This window comes from Motacilla alba, chromosome 2 (assembly GCF_015832195.1).
Source record: "Motacilla alba alba isolate MOTALB_02 chromosome 2, Motacilla_alba_V1.0_pri, whole genome shotgun sequence".
In the NCBI taxonomy this organism is placed as follows: Eukaryota; Metazoa; Chordata; class Aves; order Passeriformes; family Motacillidae; genus Motacilla; species Motacilla alba.
Genome location: NC_052017.1, coordinates 43,611,980 through 43,623,972, shown reverse-complemented (window position 1 = coordinate 43,623,972; position 11,993 = coordinate 43,611,980). Strand labels below are relative to the sequence as shown.

At 42.0% G+C, this 11,993-nt stretch overlaps 1 protein-coding gene across 1 annotated transcript; it reads left to right on the top strand.

Annotated features, from left to right (window-relative positions):
- Positions 1-2,264: 2,264 nt before the first annotated feature.
- LOC119697801 (C-C chemokine receptor type 5-like) lies at positions 2,265-11,873 on the top strand. Its single transcript, XM_038129081.1, has 3 exons — positions 2,265-2,377; positions 8,200-8,352; positions 8,989-11,873. The coding sequence occupies exon 3, from the start codon at positions 9,000-9,002 to the stop codon at positions 10,068-10,070; it is 1,071 nt and encodes a 356-aa protein (XP_037985009.1). The 5' UTR covers positions 2,265-2,377; positions 8,200-8,352; positions 8,989-8,999; the 3' UTR covers positions 10,071-11,873.
- The last annotated feature ends 120 nt before the right edge of the window (positions 11,874-11,993 follow it).

Genomic DNA, 11,993 nt, shown 5'->3' with positions numbered 1-11,993 from the left:
CTCTGCTATTCCCAGGAGATTGCACCCACATGAAGACTCTGGACCATGGATTCCAAAGGAGTTTCTCCCTTAAAGAGCTGAGATAAGCCCCTTCTCCAGGTGACACCCTTCCTTTGCATGAAGCAGTGAAAAGGAAGTTCTTTAGGCAGGATTTTGGATCCTGAAAGCCAATTAATTTCTTTACCAGGCATAGCAGTTCACAAAAGATGAAACATGCAAACGAGACTTCTGAACTAGCAGCCTGTACATTGAGTAGGAAGAGACATCCTGAGTGGTAAAAAAGAATTTCAAATTCAGACAGCAACTCAGAGGGAGATGGTATGGAATGGAAGTGTGTCTTGGGTCTCCCTGTTATCTACTGTGTCACTGTAGGGAAGGCACTTTGTGCTCAGGCTTGAGAATTTTCAATGGTTTGCTGTCTTTACTTACAGCAAAATCTACACAGCCCCTTCCCTTATGTGATTCCAGCCATCACATCCCTCTTCCTATGACCTTGCTTAGGCACTCTTTCTGAAACAGCTTTATGAGGCTCTTTCATACACCCTGTAACATGTGTGATCAGATTATATACCCCTGGGTTTATTGAAATAGATTTTATGGAAATGAAAAAATCCAGCTATAATTGTAGCACAAGCCAGTCTTATAGATTTTCAGAGAACACCCTGCAGTCTTAGAGAGAATGATCAAGAGCTGCTGCCAAAAGAGTGCAAATTTGAAATAAGTAGCCTTGCTATAAAATTGAAAAATACTCCATAAGGAGCAGAGAAGTGGTCATATTATTCATCAGTTCTGTTTTATAAAGACCTATGGGACCCAGTGAGATGCATGCCAGAGTCCTGAGGGAATTGGTTGACAGGAGTTGCCAAGCCCCTCTTCACGATACTTGAAAAGTCATGGGAGTCAGGTGGAGTCCCAGGTGACTGGAAAAAGGGAGACATTGTACCTGTATTTAAAAAGAGTAGAAAGGATGACCCTGGGAACTACTGACCTGCCAGCCTCACTTCTGTGCCTGGGAAGAACACGGAACAGATCATCCTGGGAGCTGTGCTAGGGCATGTGGAGGGCAGAGAGCTGATTCAGGACAGCCAGCACTGTTTCATCAGGGGCAAGTCCTGCCTGACTAACCCAGTGGCCTCCTGTGATGGAGTGACTCCAAGAGTGGGCAAGGGAAGAACTATGGATGTTGTTTATCTGGACTTCTGAACATCCTGCTTTCTAAGTTGGAGAGAGATGGATTCAATGGGTGAAATGTTAGATAGATCAGCAAGTGGTTGGACCGTCCTGTCTGGAGGGAAGTTGTCAATGGCTCAGAGTCCAAATGGACCTCAGTGACAAGTGGTGTCCCCCTGAGGTCTGTACTGGGACCATGCACTATTTAATATCTTTATTATCAAAGGGATTGAGTGGACCCTCAGCAAATTTGCAGATGACACCAAGCTGAGTGGGGCTGCTGACACACCTGAAAGATGGTATGCCGTCTGGGGGGCCTAGGCAAGCTTGAGAAGTGGGTACATGGGAACCCTGTGAGGTTTAGCGAGTTCAAGTCCAAGATGCTGCACCTGGTTTAGGGCAACTCCTAGTATCAACACAGGCTGGGGGATGAACTGCTAGAGAACAGCCCAGGGTAGAAGGACTTGGGGGAGCTCATGGATGAGAGGCTGGACATGACCCAGCAATGTGCATTTGCTGTCCAGAAAGACAAACACAGCCTGGGTTGCATCTAGAGCAGTGTGGCCAGCAGGGTGAGGGCAGGGATTCTGCCCCTCTGCTCTGCTCTGGTGAGACCTCACATGGAGTGCTGCATCCAGTTCTGGGATCCCTAGCACAGGAAGGGTATCAAACTGTTGGAGCAAGTCCAGAGGAGACCACTAAGACAACTAGAAGAATGGAGGACTTTTCCTGTGAGAAAAGTCTGAGGAAATTTGGTTTGTTCAGCCTGAAAAAGAGAAGACTTCAGGGTGATTTAATTGCGGCCTTCCAGTGTCTGAAGGGAGCCTCCAAGAAAGGAGAGGAACCTTTTACAAGGGCATGGGGTGACAGGACAAGGTGCAATGGATTCAAACTGGAAGAGAGTAAATTGAGATTAGAAGTTTCCAGAGCAGGTAGAAATATTTATTGACCTGCGAATGGGATTTTATTGAACCAGCCAGTCTTAACCCTGTAGAGATGGAGTAGTTTCAGCTGGAGTAAAACAAGTTGGTACCCATAAAGTCTTCATCCACCAGTTCTGACCTCATCCTGGAAACTGAGCTTTTTCAGAGGAGAAGAAACTTACCCCCCTTTTGCAACATGTCACAGGAAGTGCTGTTTCCTATTTTCAGATATATGTTCGTTCACAAAGAAGAAGCACCCACAGTTAGACCAGCTTGATGAAACAGTGAGTAACTGATTTTTTTTCCTTATCTTTCCATCTAAAGGTGTGTATATTTAGGAGAAATTCACTAAGTGGGGAGTTACTGTGCCTAATGACAGTAGCAGATATTATCTGCTGACATTACAGCAGAGATTATCTCTGACATTGCAGCAGAGATAATATCTTTGGGAACAATTGGGTCTTGTTACTAGCCTAGAGCTTGGGATAAGGCTAAATGCAAAAGTAGAGAATTCAACTGGACAATTGGTGTAGAAAATTATAATCTGTTTTTGTACCAGAAACTTAATGGGTCTTGGTTTTGAAGCAGTTCCAGGAGATTGATAGCTTTAAGTTGCATTCTGCTAAGGATAAAAATTGGTCAGACATGAAATCCTTCATGCTTAACTGAAATACTCCATATGTAAATCACATCTTGCTCTGTCAGATGCAGTTGGCAGGTGTTCTCCATCCCTATCCTATCACATGGTTTCTCTGTATTATTCAAACATTTAATCTGTTAAAAGTGTTATTTCATTATCATGTATTAAAGGGATATTGTGTTTGGGTCCTCTTTTTAATGTGATGTCTCTGAGTCACCACATTAGAAAGTCTTTACTCCATACCTCAGCTACATCTCAACGAGGTATTGGTTTTATACCCAGATTGCAATTTTTGTTAATGAGGTTTTACATGAATAAAAATCATCAGTATTATACTGGAATTTTTCTACTCACACACAAGAAAAGGTGAGCTCCTCTGCTTGGATAAATGAGATTTACCACTTGTATATTAGCAAAAAAAGCTACAATAGCCTACAAATTCTTTTTCTTTTTTTTTTTACATTCTTGGGAGAATTGCACTGCAATTTGCCTGGAACAGCTGACAGCGACAGAGCAGGGGGCTTGAACTTGTCAGTGTAGACACCCTTGGGGCAATAACAGAACATCACATGATCTTATGGCATATGCTGGCAACCTCCACTCCAAGCTATTAGCCTTCCATTTTGTTCTTGAGTTCATCCTCAGAATGATTGTGACTACAACTGCTGCTTGAACTACTCTGAATTCAATGTTTTATCCGATACTGAAAAAAACCCCAAACCAAATCACAGCAAGAAGACCCCTTACACACATACTAGCCCAGAAGTTAGCTTACACAAGAGAAGAGCCTATGTATACATATACTCATGATTTGGAGGAAGATACTTAACACATGTCACAAATTTCTCCTTCTCAGAATGCTAGTTTTCAGTGCTTATGATATTCCTTTACTGTACATTTGTTTAGGTAAGGAGACATCCTCTTCTTTTGTCTTGACGCCCATAGAATGACTCTATTTAACTGCAGAAAAGCTCAGAATATTTGCCAGACTGTCTTTCTGGTTTTGATAGGGAACGTAAACAATCAAATCCTGAGGGCTCAGAGAGAATTAAGCCTGCTCTTTTCCTCCCAGAATATATTTTATTTTCAAAGTTTTGCAGGGTTGAAAAAAACCCATCAGTTGGAGGCAAGTAATTCTGAATGCTTCTAGTGCTCAACTGTTAGAAAAGAGGAAGCAGTCTTCCAGGCAAGGTTTGATTTTGGAAGGGGCTCTTTGCCCAGTCAAATCCTAGAAAGAAAGCCTGTGGTCACTACCACATGAAAAGTTGTTTTTGAGGGAAACTATCAGTTTAGATTCTTACGCAGAGTATTTCGTTTACAGTTCCATCTTTTCCTTCATCTTTCCTGGTAACTCAGGAAAAGTTCTTACTTTTATGCTTGCTCTCCAGCAAGTGCAGGTGTTTGTGCGCAGATTTCTCTGCACTTTTGCTCCTCCTAGAAAGTCAAAGGCAAAGTTAAAGAGGTAGAGCTGTTAGCAGGAAACATTGGGTACCTCTCTTGCAGGGCCTGCTATCAGAATATGTGGTATAACTTTTTGTTATTTAAGTTTCAGTATTACTCAGTGCTGTTGCACTTCTCTGTCTTCAAAAAGTGCCCTAGATGCTGCTGACACATACTTTTAAGCTGACTACAAGTCATTAAGCAATTTCTTTTTCTGTGTGCCAAATGCTGGCATTTGTGAAAGAAGGAGAGTGAGGGTGAGGGCAGTAGCACTGTGTTACCCGCTCATACATTTCAAAAGAGAAATCTCGTCTTAAATTGAAAAAAGGTGAAGGGAACTTTGGGAAGGTCATTCAGTTTTGAGATAAGCAAGTCCATTCATGCACAGATGCTCTTGTAACTTGTAGTTACTACAAGTCCTTGTTTCTGAGGGGAAACTTTGTCCAAATCACCTCTAGAGCACAGCAGACTCATCAGGCTGTGACAAATGTCATCCCTAAATAAGTCACTGCAGCAACTCAGGAGCTGCTTTGCTTGAATGACATGGCAATATCATCTCTGATAGTCCTACCAGCACCTAGACATTTTCTAGCCTAAAGTGACACTGTAGATAGCAGCTAAGGCTCAAGAGCTAATGAGGCTTCTCTCAAAGCAGCCAAAATACAGAAATCTGGGAAGACATGTTTCAGGGCTACACCCTCATTACAAGAATCTCTGATGTTGCCATAAGTGCAGCTTTGTTAACATTTAGAGAAATGAAATTACGTTTATTTGGGCTCACAAAGTTACAAGTATTCAGTAAACCAAATTTGCTCCCATCTAAGATGTAAATCAATGTTCTTTGCAAGAATTTTTTTTCCAGGGTCCTGGTATTTGGGCTATTGCTTGGCCAAACCTCTCAGAATCCAGCTTCCTTGGCAACTCAGAACATAACCAGTTCTCCAAGGGGAAACAAGAGTAGCCTCTTATTGGACTGTTCATGTATTTAGATAGTCTTACATGATTAAACATATGATAAATTAGATAGTTCTTCTCTTACATGTCTACCTTAGCCTTGACATGTTGCCTACTTTTGCAAAAATCACTCAGAATTTCTGTTAGCAACCAAAACTACCCTGTGCATACAGAAACAGTGGGACTGTGGTCAGGACAGTGGGCACTGATGGCCACATGCAGTACAGAAAATGAAAATAATTAAGACTTTCTGAATATTCATGTGTAGTTTTGGACAGAAAAAAAAATTAAATAAAAATAAATTAAATACAAGTTCTCAAATCAGATTTGCTCCAATTATGTTTGAACAGCACAAGAGCAGAGATAAACCTGGAGATCTCTTTGCTGTAACACACTTATTTCTGAAGGTTTACACCTAGATAATTTAAGAGCCAAAACCAGACATCATGTCAAGGGCTACAACTTCTGCAGAAGATGCTTCTTTCTGCACAAAAATGAAAATGGGAAATATGGTTAGAGATAAATGAAAAAAAAATTAAAATCAAGTGCAACCAGTTATAGAGTTTTTTATCCAAGCCAGTTTTCTAGAGTGCTTTGTGATTAACACTGCCTGTGTGCAAAGGAGAAGCATTTTTTAAAAAAGCATCTCAGAAAATATTTTCATATTTTTTGCTTGTTTTGAAAAGGAGGAGCATACAAATACTGTGAGATTTCCTACCAGGTCAGAGCCAGTAAATAAAACAATCACAGCACAGGCTGTCTTTCTAGCCAGGGTCCGTGTCAATCGTACAGGGCATGAGTTAAATTGTGGTGATGGGAAGGTGAACTTGGTCCGACTGGGATGGACTTCCTTTTCTTCCCAGCAGCCCTTAGGGTGATGTCTTTTAGGTTTGTGAGCACAGCTGAGACAGATGACCCAAAGTGACCAAAAGGATATTCTGTGCCATATAACATCACACTCAGGAATAAAACTAGGGGCAGAGGGAAGTTTTTCCAGAGTAGGCATTGCTCAAGGACTGCATCTGTCTGCTTGTTGAACATGGCAAGCATTCGTCCTTGTATTACCTCTTGAGGGTTTTTTCAGTTTCATTCTCTTTTTCAGTTTTTTTTCACCCTGCAAGTTTCTTTTCTTCAGCATTTCTGATCTTGCTGTGTGGAAGTGAGAGGGATGACCAGATGGGACCTTAGCTGCTGGCTGGGGTCAAGCCTTCACAGGACACAAGGCTTGGACAGAGAAGGAGACAAATCTGTAGGGAGTCAGTTAACTTTAGTTTTGTCACTCCCACAATTATTTTCTGCTGGTGTTAAAACTCAAAATAAGTTCCAAACTTTGAAGAAAATAAAAGTGACTTTCTTTTTATACAGATATAAAGATTCTACAAGGCTAAGTGCACCAAGGCAGGTTTAGATCAAATATGAGGAAAAAATTCTTCACTGAAAGGGATATCAAGCTCTGGAACAGACTGCCTAGGGAAGTGGTTGAGTGACCATCCCTAGAGGTATTTAAAAGCTGTGTAGATGTGATGCTTAGGGACATGATTCAGTGTTAAGGTAATGGCTGGACTCAATGATCTTAGAGGCTTTTTCTGATCTAAATGATTCTACAATTCTACAGTACTATGATTCTATATATGTGTGTGTATGTGTATATTTACTTGTGCATATATACACACAAAAAATTGTTTTACTACCATGTCACAAACAAAATTTGTTCAAGAAGGTTATTTGTATTATACATATATCCACCAAGATAAAAATCCAAATCAAAACTATGTCCTCTGGATCCTGAATGCTCTGTAATTATATATCAGGAAAGCAGCCTTCTCTCCAACAGCTGAATAAGCTGACATGAGCTTAAGACACTTCAAAAATTTCACCTGCTGCAGCTCTGAGTGGCCCAACATGTAATTAAACTGACTGTCTACTAAAAAGCAGAGCAGGGGTCTGACTCACAGTCACTCCAGCCATGGGCTGAGTTTCTTCAGTGACATTTAGACTTGCAGAGCTCAAGTGCAGACAGAATGAAATGGTGGAGGTTTTGAGACTGTGGTCTCTGCAAAAGATGCCTGCAATCACACAGGGCAGACCACACCACTGAAAAAAAGTGCATTCAGGAAAGGAGAGAACACTGGGGCATGACATGAGCGTTCAGGGATCACACAGCAACCTGGGCCAGACACTCTGCCTGAACTCTTCTACATCAGGAGCACTCTGTTGCCTTTGTCTAAGAACAGGCATGACATTTCCAGGAACAGGCTGATTTCAAAACTAACACCTTGCCATGGGCAGCCACCTGTCTGTCATGAAGTGTCTGATAAAAGAAGTCATGATGGCACAGGAAGACAGAGCAGCCCTTTAATCAGACAGCAAGTAGCTCTCTCTGAGTGGCTACCAAAGGCATCGATTGCATTTCCTCACTAAGTGACCAGGGAGCACTTTTGGTTCCTCTGACACTTCACAAAACCCTCTGCCCAGTTTCTCATGGGACACACAGGAATTTGTCTGTATTCTCTGGGGGTCTGTGAGAAGACAGTTGTCCTGAGCTTTTCAGAGATCAAGTTAAACAAATCTATGCTTCTACTCACAGTCCTACCAGGGACTTGGGAAAAGGGGAGACACTGGCAGCCAGAGGGGCTGACACCCAGACCTGTTCTTGCAGGGGAAGTCCAGTCCCTCCAACCATTCCTAAACCAAATCAGCAGGGACAGAGTGTTTGCTCAACCCTTGCACTTCCTCATTGTTGCCTTACTGGAAACACTGACTGACAAAGGGCGAAGAACAACATCACATGAAGAACTGTAGTGCACACTCTTAGCTGCAGCCATATCGCTGCCTTTTGCCTTTATGCTCCCTCCAAGACACTCTACCAATCTGAACTTTGCAGCTCCTGGTTAAGGGCTGTAAACAACTACTGAAACAGGGAATCAAAAGTCCTTACATCCCCAAACAGCAGTGGAGAGGCCTTTCAGCTAACAGGAAGGTGCCACAACAGAAACAGGTATTAGAGTTCACTCTAACAGCAACTCTTTTGCAGCATTTGCTAAGGTCTTTGTCTGTCTGTTCTCTCCACAGGACCATGCAGCAATTTCATTCCAGTGCTATCTGAAACCAGCACATTTCCACTGCCTACACATGCCCTAGGCTCTGTAAAAGACCCAGGGTTTGCCATTTTAACCCAGACCAACACTGCCAACTTTCCACTCTTCAATACCCATAATAGCACAGGTAGGTATGTTTAGTACTGTCCTAATTCCCACAGGCATTAAGGCTCTCAGAACCTCACTTGAAGCAACCTGAAGAAGTGCTTGAAGTCAGCTGTTTTTCACCCACTTCACAGTGCCTTTGCAGGCACCATTTACACCTGACCAGTGCCTGGTCCTCCGTGCGTAAAGGCTACAGGATGGACCAGCATGATGAGCAGGTGGCCAGATCCCAAGGAGAAGCAAGACTATGCTCTGCATGCCAGGCACAGTGCTCTCCTCAGGCTGCCTTCCCGGCTTTCTACACTCCTCTGGAAAGCCACTGATGAGCACAGAGGCCCAAACTACCCACAATTCATCAAATTCATCCATACTCTCCCCCTGGGTCAGGCAACTAACAGGCTCAGCTGAGGAGGAAAAATGCACATGACAATATACACGTGGGAAATGACACACTTGTAACATGCACCAGTGTGACTCCCCAGACATATGGATGGTTTTCCTAGGAGCATTGCAATTTCACTCTTTCACACCTTGACACTGTAATGCTTGTGTGCTCATCAGCAAAACTCATTTCAAATGAGAACATCAGCACGTTGCATTCTCTTCACTGCAAAGCTTGGAGATTCCTCTAGTTTAATAGTCTTTTATTCCTTTCCAGACCAATACACCATGGGAAATGAAACCACAGACTACACTGACTGGCCCCTAACAACAGAATTTGACTATGGCGATTCAACACCATGCATGGGAACTGAGGAAAAGCACTTTGCAGCAAAATTTTTGCCACCTCTTTATTCTTTAGTGGTGATATTTGGCCTGACAGGCAACATGCTTGTTGTCCTTATCCTGGTAAAATACAAGAGGCTGAAGAGTATGACTGACATCTACCTGCTCAACTTGGCAATTTCTGATCTGCTCTTTGTATTTTCCCTACCTTTTTGGGCTTATTATGCAGTTCACGACTGGATTTTTGGGGAGGCGCTCTGTCGAATTCTGTCAGGTGTCTACCTCCTTGGCTTCTACAGTGGCATCTTCTTCATAATCCTGCTGACCCTGGACAGGTACCTGGCCATAGTGCACGCCGTGTTTGCTTTGAAAGCCAGGACAGTTACCTACGGCATCCTCACCAGCGTTGTCACTTGGGCTGTTGCTGTTTTGGCTTCTGTCCCTGGGGTAGTATTTCACAAAACTCAAAAGGAAAGTTCAGACTATACTTGCAGTTCTCATTATCCAAGTGATTCCACAATAAATTGGAAGTACTCTTTTATTTTAAAGATGAACATTCTGGGACTTATTGTTCCAATGCTCATCATGATTTTCAGTTACTCACAAATTCTAAAAACATTATTGAGATCTAAGAATGAGAAAAAACAGAAGGCAGTCAGACTTATTTTTGTAATCATGATTTTTTACTTCATCTTCTGGACACCATTCCATATTTCTTCTTTTCTGCATGCATTTCAAAATTCACTTTTCATCCCAAATTGTGAACTTAAAGGTCAACTGGAGAAATCAATTCAAGTGACAGAAACAATCTCAATGATCCACTGTTGCATCAATCCCGTGATTTATGTATTTGTTGGAGAAAAATTTAGGGCATATCTTTATACCTTTTTCCGAAAGCATGTTGCACCTCACTTTTGCAAAAAATGTCCAAGTCTTTATCGTGAAAAGTTGGAAAGAGTCAATTCCACATTCACACAATCCACCGCAGAGCATGACGTCTCTACTGGACTGTAAAAATACATCAGAACATAAGTTAGCAAATTTTGCATCACTTGCTTTGCCTCAAGGAGTGGCACATCCTTACGGCATCCTGGGTTACATCAAGATTTAAATAGGGTCCAGACAAATATGATCATGCTTTTTTACAAAAATCTATCCACTGAGGTTTATTGAGAGAGGAATACAATATTGAAAAGTCTGAGGGGTAATAAGATCACAAGATCTTACTGGGACCATTCAACCCAAGAATTTTTCTGTTTTGCTAAAAGTGCAGTCATTTTTAAACATAATCCTTTAACAGCTATAACAAAGTTATAGCATTTTGGTTTTTGCTTTTTAATTTTATGTCTGCCATATCACCATTCAGTTGCTGACTTTTTCCAAAGTGTGGTTTTAATTAGCAACACTGTGATTTTTGTGGGTGCAATTCTTCAAGCAACTGCACACACCAAGTTTATTGACTGTACGACAAGACAATGATGCACTCCTAAAAAGTGTGAGCTTGTTTCTTACAAGTCATATCCCTCCAACAAATAAAAAAGAACCAAAACAAAATGAAACCAATAAAGGCCCTTCCGCAAAGATCTGCAAGACCTGAATGAAAATTATCTTGGTATGTGCTATGCAAGTTTCTGTATGAGCAAAATATCAGGACCCTCTGAAGGATGTGAACACAGTACAGAGAGCAGGCCTCCCTAGTTCTGGACAGGTAAATCATGTGCAGAAGAAGAGTCTGCACAGCAACACGTGACACTGGTGTGTCAGGTTAGGCTCCTGCATGGGAAAAACATGCTCTTCACATACACAGCAACTCTGACTTTTGGGACACACTTCTAGGAAGACAGCGGCCTTGGTACTGCAAAATCAGCCAATTCCAGACAAGGCATACCTTCCTGCCTTCCCAGCAGAAGAGTGCCTCTTGCCAACTGGTGCCTCAATGAGAACTGCATGGTGATTGAAGACTCGAGACCATTGGCCTACTGGTGTACAATGGCCATATATTTATTCCACTATTGAGAGCTTCCCTGTAAAAGAAGGGAATTCTTGGGGCATGTGGTTAGCAAAGAAGAGGAAAAAGGAGCATAGCAGACAATTTCCTACTTCAAGCTATAAAGAAGTGCAGGTGAGCACTCCTATGCAAGTGAGCTGTCCTTCTGGTTTTTTCCCCATTTGCTTGGAAAGGCACAGCTCGTGAGCATAAGGACTTGCTCATGGAAATCTGGAGGGGCAGGTTCAACTAACCTCTAGCAAGGACACTAGAGGGAATTCCATGCTACTTAAGGTCAGGCATGTGATGTAGATGCCTGAATTAACAGCAAATCTCTTCAAGGTCCCTCAGTGGTCAGTAGAGAATAAGAAGTGCCTGAGCCAGAAGCAGTCATGGGATTTAGTCTCAGGGGAAGATTAACTGTCCAACTGTGGAAGGAACCTGAAAATGTCAGCCTCTTAATTTGGGTATCAGATGCCTTAATCTAGGTGGTGCAAATACTCTTCTTCCTCTTGCCTTAAAATGCCTGGGCACTGCTTCTGTTTGTTAGCTTTTATCCCATCAGCTATTGTAACCTTGTGAGGCTAATAGCCACAGATAGACTACACAAAAGACCAAAAACTATCCTCACAGTAAACTTTCTGGCTTAAAAATAATAGTTTTTCTTTCTTTTCTACTTTCTTTACTGAAACAATGTGAAAGCACCTTTGTAATTTTAAAGCACAAATTGGTTCCGTGCAATACAAATCTGACTGTAATGGTGATATTTCTACTGCTGTGTTGAACTATAAATCCTTCTCTTGTTGGAATAAAATTTCTTCCTATTTTCATGTTAATGCAATGAAATTAATAAAATCAGTGTCTGAAAATCTGAGTATACCCTGTGGCCCGTGTTCTCTTCTGTAAGCAAAAGGACATTGGCTCTGCTCTCAGAGTGGAGATGAGAAAAA